Genomic DNA, 23,028 nt, shown 5'->3' with positions numbered 1-23,028 from the left:
ACATCTTGGTTCACATGCAGCTCCGATGCTGTACCACCTCCACCACTCCAGGAAGTCGCGATTACCAGCAGCTGTAAACTTGGCCTGAGCCACATCCTCCTGTTGTGACTGGGCTGCCTCGGGTGTTGAACTCCTGAGAATTTCCTCATACTTGACAGCAGCTGTCCTCATGGAGCGAGCAAAGTGTGTTTTGGACTTGTGTGCTGCCACTTCTACTTCCTCAAACAAGTCGGGGTGTGCTCCGCCCACTGTCTTACCCAATAGACTTTTCCATGAGACAAGATCTCCTACAACTCTCACCCTCTGCGGAGCGAGTCTTCCCTCTCGGTGGCTAATGAGGAGTTCAACTTCTTCTGGCCTCCTCAATTCCTCAAGCTCGACCTCTGGGAAGAATTTCTGCAACTTCTCAGGTTCAATTACTTTGTGTACTTTGGCAATTTCATCCAAGCCATAGCAGACAAGCTCATGTGCCCTGTCTGTTCCTTGAGGAGTTTTGACTCTTTGAATTTGAGGACATATCTCTGTGTTCACCTTCATGGTCATTTCACCAACCCCGTGCACAACTAAGGTTATCTTCTCACTTTGTAACTTCAGCCTGTCAGCAGCCTTATGGGTAATTTAGTTTGTGTCAGATGCAAGGTTAACCAGAGTCCCAATCTTCTGCCCTGCATTTGCAGTGACCTCCATCAGCATCATGATGACAGGAAGTTCAGACAGCCCCTTTTTCTCTAAAAGCTCTGACTGGTCTTTAGCATTGTTTGTAACGGTGGTTTTGTAGGTGAAAGCTTCTTTGCACCGTTCTGCTAGTTCTGGGGAAAGTTCAGACAAGAACTCCTCTTGTTCCTCTGTTTGCTTGCTTTTACCTCTGCTGCCTTTTCCACTCTTTTCCCTCCTCACCCCTTAGTTCTCCTTTTGGGCAGAAAAAGTAATGGTGGTCTGGGGTGCCTCCTCCCTTTTTACAGTCTTTATTTCTGCATAGGAAGGTATCTCTGCAATATCCATCGTCATCATGGCATCCAAGACATTTTCTGCATGCTCCCAGCTTTTTTAAGGCAGATTTCTTTTCGGGTAGCTTTAGCCTTTTGAACTTCCTACAGAAGAAAATCTTGTTATTGTGTCCACTATCACCACACGCACCACACACATCCTCCAGGTCTCCTTTCTTTGTGGTTCTTGTTGAAGCATATTTCTTTCCTGGATGGTATGATTTCTCCATCTTCTCCACAATCCTTAGCTGTTCAAGCCTCTCAAGGATTTCTTCCTGTTTTTTTAGGAATTTTAAGAGCATGTCAAAGTGGTTGTCTGAAGTGACATCATTTGCAGGATCAACCATAAACATTAGCCAGTCTCTCTTTATAAAGTCAGGTAACTTACTCTCAATAGATTTAATTACCAGTGGGTTCTTTATGGCTCCGGAGTTTCCCAGCTCTGTGAGATCTGCTAGGGCTCTCTCCACAGCCTGTATGAGGTCAATGACTTTACTTGGCTAGTTCCCCCTCACATATGGTATCTTCTCCAGCTCCTCAAGGATTTCTATGGCGATGGTTGACTTGTTGCCACACCTGTTCTCCATGACTCTGAATATATCCTCAGCAGCGTAGTAGGTTGAAAGTCTTTGAAATCTTGTCCTCCACACTATCCAGGAGCTGAATTTTCTTAACTTCACCTGAAGTTTGGTTCTCCTTGCCTTTCTAGGCTCTCCCAGTCTTTCCTCCATCTGTGATATTCTCTTTTGCAGGCATTGAAGATGGGCAGCGTGGTTGGCTTGGTCTTCACGATTGGTGTTGCTGGTGTGGGCTGTGCTCTCCACCTCCCACCTCCTGAAGCTTCTGTGGTTAGCGTTTCCTCTGCAATCCTCCGTGCAGTGACAAATTCAGCTCTTCTATGTTCAAACCTCTTGCTAGCTGTTCTCAAATCCATGACTGTTATCTAGCTCATCCTTTGATAACGCAGGGATCCATCGCTCCCACGCTGACATCACTGTGGTGAGCTCCTTTATCCGCTTTTCCAAGAGGGTCAGGTGCACTTCATAGCACTCCAAATTAGTACTTTCAACAACTACACCATCTGCTTGATCACAGGCTTTTTCTGCTTCTAAGATTGCCATTTTGAGTTAATTCTTGCCATACCTTGACCACAGGTTCGTCTGGATAGTATCTTTTACTTGTCCAAATCTTGTTTCAGCTTAATTTTCTGTCCTCTCAATGTCTCCCTCTTGCTGCTTTTCAAACCCAACTTCTTCTTCCTCTGGCTTTTTCATCTCAGCCAGCAGTCCAATCCTGTAGTCATCATTGGCATCAAGCAGTTGTCTAAAACAGTCTGAGAGTTTAGTGAACTCCTCCTTTAGCTCTGCTTCAAGCATGCTGCTTACCCCTCTGGTCATGAAGTTGGCCTGTCTGGTGAAGCTACTTTTTGCAGTGGTCTTCTCTCTTTTGAGCTGCTTGATCGTCTTCCCCAGGGCATCTTCTGCCATCTTGATTCCCTCTGCATCAACAGCTTGTCTCTGGATGTCTGAAGCTGTTTATCCTCAGGTCCAGGCTGCTTCACATTGGTTTTCAACTGTCAAGTTCCTAGGTGTTTTGTTCAACTCTTGCCCAACTTGAAATGGCCTGGAACATCAACCCCAAAAGACGCACGGAACAACTCTTTCCAACACAGTTCAATATTTATTTTTTCCTTATTTGTTGACTGGTTGGTCCATCAGGTTGAAAATCTTCAAAACACAAAAAGTAAAAGTTATACAAAAATGTAAATAAACTTCAAACAATTTCAATCCAACAAATCAATGCAAACAGTATGCAGCACTGGTGTTTCAAGAAAGCACATCAAAACATCAATACAAATTGAACAATCAATCAAGTACACTCAAACAAAAAGCCAAACTGACACGCATTCAGCAAACCGATATGTATGCTGGTTGTGTGCTGCTTGGTTACCACTGTACAATTCATCAAACAATACATCCCACAATCAATGACTATAGAAGCACTCCCAATACCAAACAATCATCACAACTAAAGTATTGTTGCAGTACCAGTGGAAGAAGACCCGTTCCGTATGTAGATATAAACAGCTCATTCTGAGGTACCGAAAACACACTATTTTCAGGTGATAATATACACTGGCACTTTAAGGTCTGCAGTTGGAATCTGTTGGGATTGCTAGCCGCTGAATCATGACCTACCTAAGAACCATTAAGTTTATGAGACCAGCATGGTCATACTCGTATTGAAAGCAAGCAAGAAAGGAAAACTTGTGAGACCTCTTCTTCATGGAAGTCCATGCAGTCCCAGTGATGGGCCAGGGTTGCCATCTTTCGCTTCCAGTACTCGAGGAAGGTTACGGCCCAGAAGGACATGAACACACTGAAGAGGACTGTACCTGGGTGGTCAAATAAGTAGCCCAACTGCAATGCAGAAAGTACATCAGCTTTAAGTCTTTTTGCATTATAATTATTAAAAAAAACAGAGTTAGCAAAATGTTTTAAAGTTCGTTACCTTGGCCATGGTGCAGATATCAGACATGTTCCAGGCTTTGCATGTATTACAGAGAGGACACATCAGATAACTACCTCCGCTGTTACAAATGTCCTTACTGTTGACACATAGACACAGATTAGTTACAACTGAGAAAACACGTTTTAAAGCATTCAAACAAGGACTGCTTTTCAGATTCTGATGCATCAGGTGGCCAAAACCATTTGACAAAAACTATACTCGTAGTTGTAAATGTGACAGCTAAGCGATTGGGTGAATTAACTGTGATGTATTTTGCATTCACAAAAGGCCAGGGCATATTGATTGAGTGAGAAAATAGGATGGATGGAGGGTGTTGAAATCAGTCTCCCAGCTTGCTGCCAGGCAGCAGAGCTACTGCACTTTCACTTATTGCAGTTATTCAGGGAGGTACTGCAATGACTACAGACATGCTGCACAAATAAAGCCTGGACTCACTGAGAAACATCTATCTTCCTTATTAGTGCAGATTGATAATCTCCACATGAGATGGCTGCAGTTTGTTTCCGCAGACTGCTCTCCATCCGTTCTACACTAATCAGTGGCTTTAATCTGTAGTTTGAACTAATGAACCTCATTAATCTGAGACATTTGGTTGTATTTTTTCCTGAGATATTGACTTGCCTTCCGTTCTCTTTAACCTCCCTCGTTACTTTATTGAATTTTCTATCACTGAAACCAACAGGAGGCTATAGAAAGAGAACGGTTAACACAAAACAATCGGTGAAGCAACACAATGCTATGTAGGTAGAGTAGAGCTCACTGCGTTGCTGAATAATGAATAAGAATTTGGGCACAGACATACCCATGTGGATTGAATAATTAAGAGGTTTGTTTTCATGCAGGGTGGACTCTGCTTTGATGCTTTGGTATATTTGTATCTAAAACTGGGCCAGCTTTACATAATTTGTGAGGAAGAATGTCAGTAGAGTTTGAATTTCTGCACGATTCCAGTATCCATTTAAGAATCTTCTGTCTGTGCGTTAAGTACAAAGCTGGACTATGGCAATGGTGCTGGATACCATTTCTTTAAGCAAAAGTTTTGGAATAGGTGTCTGTACAGGCAATATAGTACTAAACCTGGCAACCTCACTGCAACAACAAGAGAGCAGGAAGTCACTGCCCCCTGTTGTTATCTACCATCAAATAGTTCCATCATGTAAATTACTTTAAAATTACAAACAGTTTTCTTTCACATCCCACAAGTGACAATTAAAGGATGACTCATTATTGGCACATTGAATTTCATTTACCAAGATTCAGGCCAATTGTTTTAAAAAGATCGTCCTTAGGAAAACCTGACTGAGATGGAGTGGAATGACACCACAAACAAACTCCTGGTGATCTGTTTACTTATCCGTTTTACTTTTGTGATACAAGCATTGAAATGTTTATCTGTGACAGGATAAAAAAGTACAGTATGTGAACAAACATTCATACAAAGACAACAAACAATGTCTCACCATGTATATCTAAAATTTGCCAACATTACCATTAACTAAGGTCATACCAGTACAGATAGCAGTTAAACCCCTGACTATTCTAAATTGAGCCTGGATGTGTCAAGTTTTAATATGTAAGATTGTGTTATTTCTTTTCTCAAAAGACAGACTTCTAGACATTAATAGACCACACGGAATGCACAGTCAATTCAGCAGAATGACCACTACTAATACTAATAGAGTACTACTAGTACTAACACGATAGCATACATATCATAACATAATGACTGTAAAATTGGTGGATCTCCCATTTAAGATTTTGGCCAAAATAACATGATATAGTTTGCAATTAAACATGTAGTTTCTGTGTCATGTGTAGACTCACGCGGGTGCGTTGGTACCCATGGACATGACTCCAGACACAAAGACCAGGGTTCCAACCACAGCCGCCGGCAGCAGCCAGGCTGTGTAGAAGCCTGCAGAGACATAAAGCTCCATTAGACTGCAGCTCTCGGCTGATGCAGGGATGTGCAATTACATTGCTGTTTGATGCTGGAATGTCCATGACGAAGAGGTCGGGTAGGCATTGCAAAAGACGAAAGCTTGTACATCGCCCCAAACTACTAATTTCAAAGCACTGAACCTAATGTGTCTGAATACAAATTTGTATTTACCCAGCCAGGCAAAGTAGAGTGCAATCTTCTCTCCAAAGTACTCCCTGATGTGGTCCAATGGTTGGTACTTGTACCATTTACCCCAGCGGGCCCAGTAGTGGTAAAGAATCTGCCTCTGATTCAGCTCATCAGGACGGATCTCATACTTTGGAAGCTGAAAGGGGCCCTGTGAAAAAAACAAAACATGTTGATTAGAGAGAGAACAGAGCACAAGCTTTTCACCCGATTAGAGCAGATAAATAATATCGGACCTCGTGCAGTGGGAAAGCTGCTTTGTACACCCCTTCATTTACCAGTCTGTCCACACCAACCTCAGCCCTCTTCCTTTTGCCGTACACCGTCCTGGCAAGAATCTCATACACCTGAAATAACACACAAACTCTCACTCCATGAGAGAATAATTTCACCGAGTACATGCACTGTAGAGGAATTCCTGTTACTCACAACACGGTGTCTCTGTGTATTGGTGAAGTAGGATTCATGGTCGTTGCAACCAAGAAACCTGTGGAAGAGAGACATTCATTCAGCCAACATACACTTTTATATATTGTGATTCAATCTTAACCGATTCTCCCATTTATGATTGTTAATTAGAACCCACCTGTTCATCTTTGACTTGCGAAAGGCACATGTGTAATAGTCCAGTGGCCTGTTTGGCACTGACTCCATCATTACGTTAGGTATGCAGAGTCTCTTCAGAACCTGAGCAGATGTGTTTAAGTCCAGGTTTGGCTGTGCCTGGAAGTAAAACAAATAGCAATTCAGTCGGAAGAACATTTATATTCATTCTCTTTATGAAGTTACAATCCTTAAAATTCAATTTTGTGACACCTGTGATTACTGGTGGTTAACGGTAAGAACATTTTGCTGATAGAGGTCCTTGAGTTTTGTTAGAAATGTTGAAATCAATCATTTGGGGCAGTAAACGCATCATCAGCTACTCAGTCAGTAATGAAACACAAAAATAGCAACATGTATCTGTTTACGACACAGCCAAATAAACAGTGGGCTCAGAGGATTCAGTTTCAGTTTTAAGACCAAAAACAGTCAACAACAGTGTCCATCATGTCCAGTACGTGCATGCATCTAGTCCTGTGAGTTCCTAGTGTGTTGTTATATTTGAATCCTGCTCAGCAGAGGCGGACTCTGCCAGACACAATAAAAGTAGGGTTTGATGTAATAACAACACTAAGAGTCTGTAGCAATGCTGGCAGCTCCGTGTGAGTGCTTTGAGCTAAATGCTAACCTCTAATGCTAAATGTGCACAATGCCGATTTAGTTCAGTTCACTTCAATGCTACCATGCTGATCTTTAACAGGTGGAATATGCACCATGTACCTGTATAATGTATGATGTATGTATGTGTATAATGTGTTTGCCATCTTAGTTTAGCATGCTAATGTACTATAATTAGCACTAAACACACAAGTACGGCTGAGGCTGATGGAAATGTGATTCACTTTGCAGATATTTGGTCATAAACCAAAGTAAAGGATAAATATTTATATCAGATTCTGTAGCAAGCCATCCAACAATCCATAATCCAAAAATGGCAACCTCATGGTTGCGCAACAAGAGAAGTTAAGTGATCACTAATGTCAGTAGGATACATGGTCTGGGAACCATGAATTTCTGTACAAAATTCAATGGCAATTCATCTTGTACATATTGAAATATTTCACAGGAAATATGATAACTTGGTAGCTTGTTGCACTAGATGAAAGTTCAGTGGATCACCAACATCATTAGAATAACACACAAGATGGGCATCTGAATGTCTGGACAAATTCCAAAGTGTTCCATCTCATAGTTGTTGAGATATTTCAGTCTGGACTCACACCTGATAGGCCAAGAGTGCCATCCATAAAAATCTTGAAATCTAAAATAGACCTATTAGATTATAAACAGCTGCACTAACCTGCAATGGAGCTCTTAGACAGAGTTCCTCAGCGTAATACAGCAACACATCCCAAGGAGTGCTAAGTTTCAGAAAATGTATTGTTTTCTTTTCATTCGCTGTTTCCTCCTAAAGAAAAGAGAGGGAATATAGACAAGTTGTTAATAAGGCCATAAAAATAATAAGGAGACTTATTAAGACGTATTTATAAGATGATGATCTTTAATCTGGTCTACAGCACCTTTTCCATGAGCAATCCAGCACTCTCCAGATTCTGAACAAACTTCTCCCTCCACTGTGCCAGCTGTACCTTTCTTCGCTCAGACCTGCTGTTCTCCTCTTTTGGCGCTGCTTTCCCCTCCTCAGCGGTCCCCTGGCTCTTCTCCTTCCCTCGCCGTTTCCTCCGTGAGCAAACCTCCCACACCAGTACAAAGTCTAAACCCAGATCAACAAAAAAAAGGTCCAAAAGGTAAGTGAAGGACTGACTCAGCACTTGTCATCCATCAGTGAGCTTGTGACAACCAATACATTGCAAACTGCTGATGCTACCTACCGATTTTGGTTCTTCCATCTCTGAAGTAGTTCCCCAGCTGTGAAACTGGCTGGTTACTTCTTGTATTACAGTGACTATACGTGGGATCATCACCACCGATATCATCAACAACTGCGGCTGCAAGCTAGAAGCATCCAAACAGCTGAGTTATTATCAAAATCGGTTAATTAAAAACTGGCAAAAACAGACTATTTTCTCTTCTTGTCCTTTGTTCTGTATATTCAGTTAATTTGCTCTCAAAGAGGTTTAACCCATAATATCCTGTGCCATTACTCAGCATCATAAAAGCCTCCACTTTGCAATAATGAGCCAGAAAATGATCACTGAGCTTTTTACAGTCTGATTGAGAACAATGTTTCAGTGCAGTTAAGTCCCGTTGCAAGACAAGAAGACATTTTTCCCAGCAATGTACAGTGCCTCATACCACATTGTATCCCTGTAGATTTCAAATTTACTGCAACATCTCAGAGAAGTCAGTGAGGGGTGAAGGGATGAGCAAAGCAGCGGGGTTATGGCCGCTTTGTGAATGTGCAGCCATTTTTCAATATCTATGCGATTCCTACACAAAAGGAAAATATACAGCAGCATTATAGGAAAAAAGTAAAATACTGCTTACATATCTAGGTGGGATGTAGCTGCCGTTCTGCAGACTCCCATAGCCGTCTGTGGTTTGTGCTTCAGCCTCGTAGTCCAGATTCAGGAGGACTTCTCTGTCTCTCTTCAGGAGCTCTGAGCCCTTCCTCAACATGATGAGGCAGATGACAAAAGGTCCTGTGGAATAAATCTGTGCTTATTAGTGAAGTCATTCTCAGATGACATACGTGCTTAAGAGAAAGAGGCTGAAAAGAGAAAAGAATGGCTGATACTGGACCTCTACTGTGGTGAAAATTAGGCTGCCGCTGAAGTCTGAATTCGCAGCAATCTGTGCTTCCCTTGTCCTCTCCCTCTTCTCTATCTCTGCATCCGTCAGGCTCCTCTGCTCCACTGATAACTGTGGAATACCGTAATGGACCTAGCACGCAGGCAGCAGCCGACTCTTAACAGCATTCAGCACAGCGCGCATCCCCACTTCGTAAATAATGTAATAGTCAGTCTGGGGCGGAGAATGGGAGAATCTGTGGCACGCTCATTATGCAGGGTATAATACGAGAGGGGGAAATCTCCTCTTTGATGTGATTGGGTATTCTCTCATCCGCACAAGCTTTTTGCACATTTTGTTTAATTGGTTTTGAAATGTACACACAATCAACAAAATGTAGTACCAGCGCTAGAAGAGAAGCTTCACCCCTATTAGCTTCATTTCCTGATGTACGTCATCACAGGCACAAGACTACACGCCTTCAAATGCTGTTGGTCGATTTTCAAAGATCCTGTTATTGGACAGCCTCAAAATGCATCATAAACAGGTGACATAATTTGTTTTCTCCAACACACCTGCTTCTTTTCAGTGGACTGCTTTGCTGCAGTCAAAACAGAGCTAGATGTAAGAAGAGTACATAAAGCGATAAGTAAAGAGGAGGAGAAAAAAGAGAGAGGGAGGATGCATGAAAATGTAGCGCTAGAGTGTAAAAATGTAGAGCAGAGCAAATGATGGGAAACACAGTATGATTCTAACATCAGTATCATTTAATGGATAGAAATACAGTGTGCTGTCTGGATAATTAAAAGTCTCTTAAGAGTACCCAGCAAAAAAGATTGCATTCACCAACTACGGCTACTTATGAGAATGATATAGTCTATGCATGAATGCACATGAATGCAACATTACAGAGGTCATCTCAATCAATCTACTGTTTCAACTGAGATTCAAAGTCTTTTGAGAGGTTGAAATTATAAATATAAGAATATGAAAAAAATCTTTGCGTGGAAAAATACAGTCTATAACACCATAAACACAAAAATACTAACAATGGTAATAAACTGTATAGTTGTGTGCAGAGAAGACAACACACACTGGGAAAAGTGGCTCATCAAAACCATGGCAGCACAAGTATTATTATGCTGCTAAAATAATTAAAAATGTATCTGAACAAGACCAGCAGTAACTTGTTGCCTGAGCAACTACAACAAGATAATGAATAACGCCAGAGGCTTTGAACATTTCCCATCTATGCTGTGTTTGATATTGTCTTCTTGTCACTATGGACTCTTTACAGCTGATACTGAACATATTATATTGCACCAGATACAAAGTTAACTATACTATCTTTAAGTAGATCTATATTCTCAATGTTTTTTAAAAAAAAGACCCCATTGATTGGTAAAAGCAGTGTTTTTTAAATGTTAACCATGTAGTATTTGACAAGTGCTCCAAACTCCAAACTTCGGACAGCATGTGACACATACCTGATTTTGCTTCACCACAATTAGGAAAAAAAAAATACTATAATAATAATAAAACAACAACGTAGACAGAGATTGTGCTCTGTAGCTTCAACTGGGAATATGAGTAATATCAAGACATAACAGAGTGGTTCTGAAGAAGCTCAGCAACCGACCCTTTGATAAATACCTTACATGGCCAAAAGTATGTGAATGCTAGATTAGTACATAGTTTAACATCTCATTCTAAAGCTATCAGCTTTCAACAAAAACAAAAACCCATTTCTTGGCTGGCTTTGTGCACGTTGAAACAGGTAAGGTCCTCCGAAAACTGTGGCCCCACATTTGGAAGCACACTGTTGCCTAAACTATAATTGTATTCTGCAGCATTAGGATTTATTTTAACTGGAACTAAGGAGCTTTGTCCAAACTAAGGAAAAACAGCCCCAAAACAAACATGCACTTAGTACTTTTGATCATATGGCGTAAAAGCTAAAACATGAGTATTGTATAAAAAAAAAAAAAAAAAAAAAAAAAAGGTAAAGTAAATAGGTTACTCATTACCTGCATGATATGTAGAATATCAAGGACAGACCAGAGGAGGTTCATGTGTGACCTCTACTGGTGACTGTGAGGAACTGGAGCTCTATTGAAGAATGCAGCATACAGCATTAGACAACGCTTATCTGACAATATGTCATGAGGGCCCAAGCCACCGACAACGTCGGGCCAGCGAAGGCCCTATTGAAATTGTATGGGGTATTATTAGGGCCCAAGCCACCGACAACGTCGGGCCAGCGAAGGCCCTATTGAAATTCTATGGGGTATTATTATTAGGGCCAGAGCCACCGACAACGTCGGGCCAGCGAAGGCCCTATTGAAATTGTAAGGATTATTAGGGCCCGAGCAACCGACAACGTCGGGCCGGCGAAGGCCCTATTGAAATTGTATGGGGTATTATTAGGGCCCGAGCCACCGACGTCGGGCCAGCGAAGGCCCTATTGAAATTGTAAGGATTATTAGGGCCCGAGCCACCGACAACGTCGGGCCAGCGAAGGCCCTATTGAAATTCTATGGGGTATTATTATTATTAGGGCCCGAGCCACCGACAACGTCGGGCCAGCGAAGGCCCTATTGAGATTCTAATGTTTCTCGGTCATTTTTATTAGGGCCCGAGCAACCAACAACGTCAGGCCAGCGAAGACCCTATTGAGTTTCTAAAGATTATTAATATTAGGGCCCGAGCCACCGACAACGTCGGGCCAACGAAGGCCCTATTGAGTTTCTAAGGGGTTTTATTATTATTTGGGCCCGAGCCACCGACAACGTCGGGCCAGCGAAGGCCCTATTGAAATTGTAAGGATTATTATTATTAGGGCCCGAGCCACCGACAACGTCGGGCCAGCGAAGGCCCTATTGAAATTCTATGGGGTATTATTATTATTAGGGCCCGAGCCACCGACAACGTCGGGCCAGCGAAGGCCCTATTGAGATTCTAATGTTTCTCGGTCATTTTTATTAGGGCCCGAGCAACCAACAACGTCAGGCCAGCGAAGACCCTATTGAGTTTCTAAAGATTATTAATATTAGGGCCCGAGCCACCGACAACATCGAGCCAACGAAGGCCCTATTGAGTTTCTAAGGGGTTTTATTATTATTCGGGCCCGAGCCACCGACAACGTCGGGCCAGCGAAGGCCCTATTGAAATTGTAAGGATTATTATTATTAGGGCCCGAGCCACCGACAACGTCGGGCCAACGAAGGCCCTATTGAAATTGTACTGATTATTAGGGCCCGAGCCACCGACAACGTCGGGCCAGCGAAGGCCCTATTGAAATTCTATGGGGTATTATTATTAGGGCCCGAGCACCGACGTAGTCGGCGCAGAGGACCTATTGTTATTCTAATGTTTTTTATTATTATTATTATTATCGTACCAGTTTCATCGCAAAAAGGAGGTGCTTGGGATACTGGGAATCTTTTGAAATTTGGCACAAAATTCAATCGTGGTGAAAATTCCAGTATTATTGGGGTGTCCAGCTGCGGCATGACATTTTGGCTCGATAGCGCCCCCTACAGAGTAGCCCCAACTTTGGGTTTCACCTAGCTGTATGAAATTTGGTAGGTATGTGGAACGTGATGGGACGTACAAAAAAGTCAAAAGGAGGTATATCCTAAACCAAACAGGAAGTCGGCCATTTTTAATTTTATGACGTTTTTGGACCATTTCAAGGCGCCGTACTTTAACAAACTCCTCCTAGAGATTAAACCCGATTGCCTTCAGATTTGGTCAGTATGCTCTTGAGACCTTGGCAGTGAAACGATACTCAAAGATCAAAAAGTTATCAAACTATGTGTCCGTGGCGTGGCGGCAAAAAAACACCATTCGCCATGAAACAGGAAGTTGTTGTAACTCGGCTGTACATTGCCTAATCTGCTCCAAATTTCTCATATGTCATAACATCCTGACCCTGAACACATGTATATGACAATTTTGAATCATAGTAATAGCGCCACCTAGTGGCAACAGGAAGTCATAGGTTGTGTACTTTGACACCCTACTGCTCACAGATTAATCGGATCCCTCTCAAATTTTGTCACAAAAGCCTTAAGACCTTGATAATGCTTCATTGTGAAAATTGTAGGAAGTTGTCGAAGCATGGCGACATGGCGGTTCTGCAAATTTCGATCCTTCGCCACGAACGAATAAACTGATGTAACTCGACTCCGCATCATCAGCTCTTTACCAGATTTCACATGTTTGATTAAACTCCAGGCCTGAAGACATCTGCAAGCCAATTTTGAATCATAGTCATAGCGCCACCTACTGGCAACAGTAAGTTAAAGTCTTTATACTTTGGCTTGTTTCTCTTAGTTGGAAAATCAGATCAACATCAAATTTGTTGCACACAAATGTAAGAAGTTCATAATGCCAGTTCTCTAAGCTTTTGATGTTTCGTTGAACGCCGTTGCCGTGGTAACGCAGTCTTCGCCGTGAAAAACGATGGTCATTTGGAGAGGTTAAAAAAGCTCGAAACACAAGCAAACTTGACACACAGATCACAAGGCCAAAATGTAGTTCTATAATATGATTTTATTCAATCAGAGTGTTAAATCGGCTCAATAGCGCCCCCTACAAAATTTCGACGAAGCAGCCCTCGCAGTACATTTCACATAGATTAACAAAATTTGGTAGGCACATGTATCACATGTGGACTTAAATAAAAGTCTCTTGGGGCCATGCCCTAAACCCAACCGGAAGTCAGCCATTTTGAAATTTGTATGAATTTCTAGTGTCGTTTTAGACATTTCCAGGGGCTCTACTTTAACGAACTCCTCCTAGGGAATTAATCAGATCGACTTCAAATTTGGTCAGTACAATCTTAAGATCTTTGTGATGAAAAGTTACTCAAAGCTTGTTGTTTCGTGAAAGGCCGTTGCCATGGCGACGCATTCTTTGCCACGAAAAACAAAAGTGTTTTTGAGGGGCTAAAAATGCTCAAAATGTAACCAAACTTGTCAAACACATTTAAAATCCTGAATGTAGTTATCTGATGTGATTTTAATGCTTCAGAGCGGCAAGTTGGCTCGATAGCGCCCCCTACAATTTTTTGACGATGCAGCCCTCGCAGTACGTTTCACCTAGCTGTATAAAATTTGGTAAGCAGATGTATCACATGTAGACTTAACAAAAAGTCGTAGGGGTTCATGCTCTAAACCCAACCGGAAGTCAGCCATTTTGAATTTTGTATGAATTTCTCCTGTTTTTTTCCATTTCCATGTGCTGTACTACGAACTCCTCCTAGGGAATTAATCCGATCAACTTAGAATTTGGTCAGAACAATCTAAAGACCTTTGTGATTAAAAGTTTAGAATTCATCAAACATGGACTTGGTGTAGCGGCCATTTTACATGGTTCGCCATCATCCATCAAGCTGTTGTAACTCAACTGTACTTTGTCAAAACTGTCCCAAAGTTGACATGCTTGATTACTGTCATGATTTTAGGACATCTGCATGCCAATATTAACTCATAGTCATAGCGCCACCTACTGGCAACCACAGACGTAAGCAGGATTCTATAATTACAGCGGCCCAAACATTGAACTTAATAAAAGGGTTTGTGGTCACACCATGAGAAAAAGACTTCTCTGATCTAAATATGTGCAAACTAAGATGCTTGGAGAGCAAAAGCTAGACAACAGTGGTTCTCAAACCATGTCAGTGGGCATTAGTATAAATGATCTGTCCAGAGCTTCTACATGAGAATCAGGTTAAATGTTATAATGAATGCTTCACACTACAATCTAAAGTTACAGAAGAGCTTAAAATGAAAACAGTGTTAAATTGAAGTGTTCAAGTAAAAGCAAATGACACTACTGTTCTGTTAACTTTCATGTAAGTCCAAATACAATTAGCAGGACACTGCAGGGAGTTGAACCCCATCCCAGTAAACTGACAGTTTGTTATGTTTCAAACATTGAAGCGCATTCACGCACATTAATTTTCTTAATGATCTTAACAGGCTTACATCTATGATTGTATTGGGGGTACACTTAAAAACATTTGAGGCTTAAGACCTGGCAAAATGATCTTGCTGCGCTGCTTGTTGACGCAGGAAAAATCATCTAACTCGTGCACACAATGTATGACGGTCACAGAAATGCATGGCCGCGTCAACCAGAGTCCTGCCAATACCCTCGACGTGCGTGAAGTTGCGAGGGCCCGATCAATGCTGCTTGCAGCTTTAATTATTATTATTATTATTATCGTACCAGTTTCATCGCAAAAAGGAGGTGCTTGGGATACTGGGAATCTTTTGAAATTTGGCACAAAATTCAATCGTGGTGAAAATTCCAGTATTATTGGGGTGTCCAGCTGCGGCATGACATTTTGGCTCGATAGCGCCCCCTACAGAGTAGCCCCAACTTTGGGTTTCACCTAGCTGTATGAAATTTGGTAGGTATGTGGAACGTGATGGGACATACAAAAAAGTCAAAAGGAGGTATATCCTAAACCAAACAGGAAGTCGGCCATTTTTAATTTTATGACGTTTTTGGACCGTTTCAAGGCGCCGTACTTTAACGAACTCCTCCTAGAGATTAAACCCGATTGCCTTCAGATTTGGTCAGTATGCTCTTGAGACCTTGGCAGTGAAACGATACTCAAAGATCAAAAAGTTATCAAACTATGTGTCCGTGGCGTGGCGGCAAAAAAACACCATTCGCCATGAAACAGGAAGTTGTTGTAACTCGGCTGTACATTGCCTAATCTGCTCCAAATTTCTCATATGTCATAACATCCTGACCCTGAACACATGTATATGACAATTTTGAATCATAGTAATAGCGCCACCTAGTGGCAACAGGAAGTCATAGGTTGTGTACTTTGACACCCTACTGCTCACAGATTAATCGGATCCCTCTCAAATTTTGTCACAAAAGCCTTAAGACCTTGATAATGCTTCATTGTGAAAATTGTAGGAAGTTGTCGAAGCGTGGCGACGTGGCGGCTCTGCGAATTTCGATCCTTCGCCATGAACGAATAAACTGATGTAACTCGACTCCGCATCATCAGATCTTTACCAGATTTCACATGTTTGATTAAACTCCAGGCCTGAAGACATCTGCAAGCCAATTTTGAATCATAGTCATAGCGCCACCTACTGGCAACAGTAAGTTAAAGTCTTTATACTTTGGCTTGTTTCTCTTAGTTGGAATATCAGATCAACATCAAATTTGTTCCACACAAATGTAAGAAGTTCATAATGCCAGTTCTCTAAGCTTTTGATGTATCGTCGAACGCCGTTGCCGTGGTAACGCAGTCTTCGCCGTGAAAAACAATGGTCATTTGGAGAGGTTAAAAAAGCTCGAAACACAAGCAAACTTGACACACAGATCACAAGGCCAAAATGTAGTTCTATAATATGATTTTATTCAATCAGATTGTTAAATCGGCTCAATAGCGCCTCCTACAAAATTTCGACGAAGCAGCCCTCGCAGTACGTTTCACATAGATTAACAAAATTTGGTAGGCACATGTATCACATGTGGACTTAAATAAAAGTCTCTTGGGGCCATGCCCTAAACCCAACCGGAAGTCAGCCATTTTGAATTTAGTCGGAATTTCTAGTGTTGTTTTTTCAATTTCCAGGCGCTCTACTTTAACAAACTCCTCCCAGGGAACTAATCAGATCAACTTAGAATTTGGTCAGAACAATCTAAAGACCTTTGTGATTAAAAGTTACTCAAAGCTTGTTGTTTCGTGAAATGCCGTTGCCGTGGCGATGCATTCCTCGCCATGAAAAACAAAGGTGTTTTTGAGGGGCTAAAAATACTCAAAACAAAATCAAACTTGTCACACACATTTAAAATCCTGAATGTAGTTATCTGATGTGATTTTAATGCTTCAGAGTGGCAACTCGGCTCGATAGCGCCCCTTACAATATTTCGACGATGCAGCCCTCGCAGTACGTTTCACCTAGATGTATGAAATTAAGTAAGCAGGTGTATCACATGTAGACTTAAAAAAAAGTCTTAGGGGTCCATGCTCTAAACCCAACCGGAAGTCAGCCAATTTGAATTTTGTATAAATTTCTTGTGGTTTTATTTCCTTTTCCAAGTGCTGCACTACGAACTCCTCCTAGGGAAATAATCCAATCAGCTTAGAATTTGGTCAGAACAACCTAAAGACCTTAACGATTAAAAGTTACTCAAAGCTTGATGTTTCATCGGATAACATGGACTTGGTGTCGCGGCAATTTTACATGATTCGCCATCATCCATCAAGCTTTTGTAACTCAACCTTACTTTGTCAAAACTGCCCCAAACTTGACATGCTTGATTGCTGTCGTGATTTTAGGACTTCTGCATGCCAATATTAACTCATAGTCATAGCGCCACCTACTGGCAACCACGGACGTAAACAGAATTCTATAATAACAGCGGCCCAAACAGGGTTTGTGGGCACACCATGAGAAAAAGACTTCTCTGATCTAAATATGTGCAAACTAAGATGCTTGGAGAACAAAAGTTAATCAACAGTGGTTTTCAAACCATGTCAGTGGGCATTAGTATAAATGATCTGTCCAGAGCTTCTACATGAGAATCAGGTTAAATGTTACAATGAATGCTTCACACTACAATCTAAAGTTACAGAAGAGCTTAAAATGAAAACAGTGTTAAATTGAAGTGTTCAAGTAAAAGCAAATGACACTACTGTTCTGTTAACTTTCATGTAAGTCCAAATACAATCAGCAGGACACTGCAGGGAGTTGAACCCCATCCCAGTAAATTGACAGTTTGTTATGTTTCAAACATTCACACACATTCATTTTCTTAATGATCTTAACAGGCTTACATCTATGATTGTATTGGGGGTACACTTAAAAACATTTGAGGCTTAAGACCTGGCAACATGATCTTGCTGCGCTGCTTGTCGACGTAGGAAAAATCATCTAACTCGTGCACGCAGTGTATGACGGTCGCAGAAATGCATGGCCGCGTCAACCAGAGTCCTGCCAGTACCCTCGACGTGCGTGAAGTTGCGAGGGCCCGATCAATGCTGCTTGCAGCTTTAATTATTATTATTATTATTATTATTCAGATTTTTATTTTTGTACTTTGGGCGCATATTTGGGATACTTGCCATGCATGAAAACTCACCAAATTTTGCAGACTTGTCAGGCCTGGTGAAAATAGAGGTATGATATAGGTTTCATATATGTGTGAAAAGAAATGGCTCTCTAGTGCCCCCTACAAGTCGGACCAGCGACACCCCTTGGCCAGTATGTCCGATTTACTTGAAATTCGACACACATGTCCAGATCCACTAGCTTTAAAAAAAAAAGCCTCTCAGACCCCTAAGGTCCGCCGACCTAGATTTTCCACCATCTTGAATTTTGTGAAAAACACATTTTTGAGAACTCCTCCTACACACTTGGTCCAATTGCTACCAAATTTTCTGTGGATCATTATTGGATCAAGATCACATGAAGTTATCAAAAGCTTGTTGATATCTTAAAGCGTTAAGAAGATACGGACCAATGAACTTCTTGGGGCGTGGCTTGTTTTTCAATACACATAACTTCTCAACCGTGTATCCTAAAATCACCAAATTTGCAGTATTTGTGCATATTGCATGGTGGAACATACCCTGCAATTTTCATTCCATTCAACCCATAGGGGGCGCTACAGTAATTCACTCAATTTCAGTTTTTTGGTGATTTTTCGCGTTTTCAGCCTTTGTATTTGAACGAACTCCTCCTAGAGAATTCATGCGATCGACTTCAAATTTGGTCGGGATGCTCTTAAGACCTTTGTGATGAAAAGTTATCAAAAGCTAGAGTTTTCATCAAAGAACCTTGATGTGGCGGGGCGGCCATTTTGCCTCATTGGCCGGGAAGAAAGAAATTGTTATAACTCCAAGGTACATTATTCAATCTGCACGAAATTTCTTATGCATGATGCTACTTCAACTCTTAGCACATTACAATTGAAAAATGTTCAATAACTCATAGTGCCACCTACTGGCAAAAGGAAATGTCATATTTTATACTTTTATTTACTCCTCCTAGCCAGTTCACCAGATCAGTCTGAAATTTTGTAAAGATAGTCTTAACACATTGATGATGCACCATCATGAATATTGGGAGTTTTCGTTGAATGCTGTTGCCGCGGCAACGCATCATTCGCCATGAAAAAGTAGGCTGATGGATCAGTGGTTTGCGATGCTCAAAAACTCATGGAACTTTATACATGTGTTATAGGTAATGGGAGGACATATTTTATATGGGTGTTTGGCTTGGCCGTTTTAAATTGCCTCCATAGTGCCCCCTACAATATTTCAAAAGAGCAGCCCCAGCGCTACGTTTGAGGTACCTGTATGAAACTTGGTAGGATTATGTATCTCAGAGAGACTTACAAATAAGTCTCTTGGGACCATGCTCTAAACTGTACCAGAAGTCGGCCATTTAGATTTTTGTGTCATTTTTCAATGGATTTAGGCTCATTTCTAGTGGCTATACTTTAACGAACTCCTCCTAGGCACTTTGTCGGATCCACTTCAAATTTGGTCGGTACAGTCTCAAGACCTTTGTGATTAAAAGTTATCAAAAGCTTTACGTTTGACGGAATGGCTTAGCCGTAGCGGGCGGCTACTTTACGTGACTCCCCATGAAAAAAGCTGATGTAACTCAGCCGGACTTGTTCCAAACGCTCCTAAACTTCCCATGCTTGATAACACTCATGGCCTGAGGATGTCTACAAGCTAATTTTCACTAATACTCACAGCGCCACCTGCTGGCCAAAGTAATTCTGCGTTTTTTGACAACCGGCATCCGATTTACATGACTTTTACACAATGTTGTCTACAGTTGTTATAGAGCAACATAATACATGTTTGTGCATGCTCTGTAGCACCACACAGCGGATACACGATGCTGTGGACTATTTGCATAGCATCAATCCCTGCGTCACGCGGTCCAAGCAGAAAAAAAGCATCGGACTCCTAAGCGCGTTGTCCGACTGTCGCAGACGATCTCGGCCGCATACGTTGGAGTCCCGCCGGCACCCCCGACATGCGGGAAGAGGCGAGGGCCCGTTCATCGCTGCTCGCAGCTTTAATTTTGTTTTTTGTTTGGAAAGCATGGTTTTCCAGTCATCCTAGCTTAATTGTCTTCCAGCAGTATTAGTTTAAAATGGCATTCTGGGACTACTAATTTCAAAACAGTGATAAGCTGGAAAGTGAGTTTAAAAGTCATGAATTAAAGTCGGTAAACAAATCAATTCCCACAGAAATATAACATAAGTCAGAATGCCGTTTTGTTGTGCGCAGTCTTTTTGCTGACAACCATCCTTTAACATGCTCCACACTGGTGATTAAAGCAAGAAGAGTAGTGTGCGATAGTGACTACATTTTTTGTTTGACAGTTTACCTAACACACAGCTGCTCTCTTACCTGTGAATCTTCTGTCCCTGCTCTAACATGACTGTGTTTTGAACGCACAGCATTCCACTGGTTTGACCTACAACAGAAATATAGATGTTAAAAAGCGGATATATCGGTTCATATAGTGCATGTATCACCACAGGAGCCATGGTTTTGTTCCAATGTATTCAGTTACGCTGTCCAATCACAAAGGTTTATTTGTACAGTCATTACCATTATGAACAGTGTAAAACCTTCTGGACATGCACGTATTCATGTGTGTACAGTATGTTATATTTTATTAGCGCTCTATTTACAATTCAATTAAACCGCTAAACGTCATACACATATTACATGCAGTAATACAGTTACGAACAAAATGAAAAAGGCGCTTTGTCACAATGCGTCATTCAGAAGATGTCATCCATCATTGGCCAGCAATGTCCCACATTTAAAACACTGCTCAAAAGACTTACTTTAACTTTTTCTTTATATATACTTCATAGGCCACAACTCTATGCAGTTGATTATTTGTCTTTAATCCAACAAACATTTCAAGTAAGTCCAACTATTGCAAGTGTACTCTTCCTGGTCAAAAAGTCCTAAAGTGATCCACTGGGGGAGACAAATTTAACTACACAATTTACCAATCCTATTTCGGAACCCACTAAACGTAAGGACTTTTACATAAAACTTTTTCCAACATGTAATATTACTTTGCAGCCTTGTCTGTGTGTGCAAAATAACTTCATAATGCTGCATCAAAACCAAAATAGAAAAAAATGAATTAAAAAAAAAAAATTCAAATTAGAATAAAAACAAAAAACAGCAGCGTTTAAAAAAATAACTCACGGTGAGGTTTTGGATGTGACGTACCTTTTTCACCTGAGATTAGATTTCTTTGTTAAAAAGCAGACGACGAATGAGACCAAGTGGCACTTAGAAAGGCTTAAAGCACTGATTAATTCTGACATGAAGGTAACACAGTGTCATTGAGAAAGACATTTTGTACATACAATAAATAAGTGACATATGTATAGGGCTGTGTATCATTTGAAGGTTTTTGATAGTGGTTATTTTTCAGTATCGTATATAATCACGTATTTTTTACAACATTCAATAAGGACCCCATTATGTCTGTCCTTAGACATAACAGGGTCCTTATCGAAGTTGATACCCAGCCCTACATACAGCACATAGTTTAACTCAAAAGAGTGAAAAGAAAAGAAGCCAAAAGCCCAACATGAACCTATGATTATTGTTTAGTGTTTAAGTGTTCCAACGCAGTCAGCCAATTCGTACAGTGTGAGGCATCCATAGAAAGAAAGAAATAGTGCATCATTTAGTGTCAAGGTTTTTGTCCAGTTCAGTCAAGGTTGACAAAAAGGCAACATTGTCATTGCAAAAGAAATCTCAGGCTGATCTCAGCCTTGTAATGAGAGCGGCTAGACATCGTCATTAGCAGAGCAGCAGTACTCTCATCAGTGTTAATGTCAAGGGCAGATTGAAACACATGCACAACCATCTACTGACTATAATTTGTAGGGAAACTATTAAGGGTTTGGTTTCGGGTCTTCTAAATCTTATTCAGTTTCCAAGTAAAGTTTTGATATTGTATGACATTACAGACTATTTAAAAACATGAATAGGCAAAGAACAGATGCAACACATGGCTATTTAAAGTAATAATCTTAAAGATTTTAATTTAAATAAATGCCTGCTAAGTCACTTTCTATGGGGAGTAATTACCTACTATGAGGTAACACAATGGTGTTTGAGCCGAAAGCCCGCTGATGACAGCCCTGGCATTTGCAGTATCATGAACTGGGTGTTTGTAGCGACATTCCCGGGAAAAATCACAAGAGGCTGCACAGTTAGTGTTCACCATCACCCAGCAGTGGCTGGCTCGCCAGAGAGGGTAACGCAACAGACTGGCTCACTTGCGAGTGAAGCGGTGTACTGGGTTTTTTCTGGTCTCTGCTGCTGTTGAGACGTTTACTATGGCCAAACAAACACAGAAAAGATCGATGACTACAGACGGTGAAACTTCAGAATCAAGTGATGTCACACAGGCAACACTGTTTGGGAAGTGGGATCCGAAAAGACACACCTGCAATTACTGCTTTTAGCCATACAGTGCCGCCAAAGAGAATGAAACGGAGGTCTGATGTTGAGATTGTAACTTTAAACATCAAACATTGTCTTGCACCACTAAATGACTTGTGTAGAAAGAGGTTTGTCAGATTGGTCAGATCACACTGTACAGTAGAGTGCAGCACAGTAATGTGCCACTGGTGCAAAGTAAAAATTGTAAGCCAAGACAAGTTGTAGCTCTCAGTCAGTAACAGATTCTTCACACAGACTGTAATTCTTCCTCGATACTTGCCCACACTAAAGGGGGAAGTATATATGTCAGACCCCCGCAAATTGTCCCCACTATATTAAATCATTTAGCAACAATTGTTCCCACTTTATCTGCAAAGGTCATACAAAAGCTCATTACGATATTAAAACAAAACCATAACTGGTACCATTAAAAAAAAATTAAAAATGTGAAATGTGCATGGAAGCCTCCACCCGTCTCTACAGAGTGGAGATAAAAGGCAAATCTGTTGCATTTCCTGATAGTTTTTTCTTCTTCTTTTGTTTGAACGTGTGACAAAGTTTAAATTGGTAAAAAAAGTTCTCAGACAGAGTTT

General features: G+C 41.1%; 1 protein-coding gene across 6 annotated transcripts in view; it reads right to left on the bottom strand.

Moving 5' to 3' along the window:
- Positions 1-23,028, bottom strand: part of ano11 (anoctamin 11) — a 48,942-nt gene that overhangs the window by 23,320 nt on the left and 2,594 nt on the right. For 5 of the 6 annotated variants that reach the window (XR_011105241.1, XM_068733871.1, XM_068733869.1 and 2 more), the window contains exons 1-12: positions 8,953-9,552; positions 8,698-8,852; positions 8,082-8,205; positions 7,770-7,963; positions 7,550-7,657; positions 6,233-6,369; positions 6,076-6,133; positions 5,883-5,993; positions 5,632-5,797; positions 5,343-5,433; positions 3,498-3,594; positions 3,263-3,406 (exon numbers count right to left, since the gene is read on the bottom strand). Coding sequence is in view for 5 of the 6 variants with exons in the window: in XM_068733871.1 (XP_068589972.1) it covers positions 3,263-3,406; positions 3,498-3,594; positions 5,343-5,433; positions 5,632-5,797; positions 5,883-5,993; positions 6,076-6,133; positions 6,233-6,369; positions 7,550-7,657; positions 7,770-7,963; positions 8,082-8,205; positions 8,698-8,829 (1,362 nt within the window). In the remaining variant the exon portion in view is untranslated. Of the gene's footprint in view, positions 1-3,262; positions 3,407-3,497; positions 3,595-5,342; positions 5,434-5,631; positions 5,798-5,882; positions 5,994-6,075; positions 6,134-6,232; positions 6,370-7,549; positions 7,658-7,769; positions 7,964-8,081; positions 8,206-8,697; positions 8,853-8,952; positions 9,553-23,028 lie in introns of those variants that run through there. The other variant, XM_068733870.1, reaches the window with a different exon arrangement.

This window comes from Cebidichthys violaceus, unplaced genomic scaffold (genome assembly GCF_023349555.1).
Source record: "Cebidichthys violaceus isolate CVI_PGR_0920_01 unplaced genomic scaffold, fCebVio1.0.p SCAF_6, whole genome shotgun sequence".
Lineage (NCBI taxonomy): Eukaryota > Metazoa > Chordata > Actinopteri > Perciformes > Stichaeidae > Cebidichthys > Cebidichthys violaceus.
Note: the sequence above shows the minus strand (reverse complement) of the source record. Positions and strands in the feature narration are given on the sequence as shown.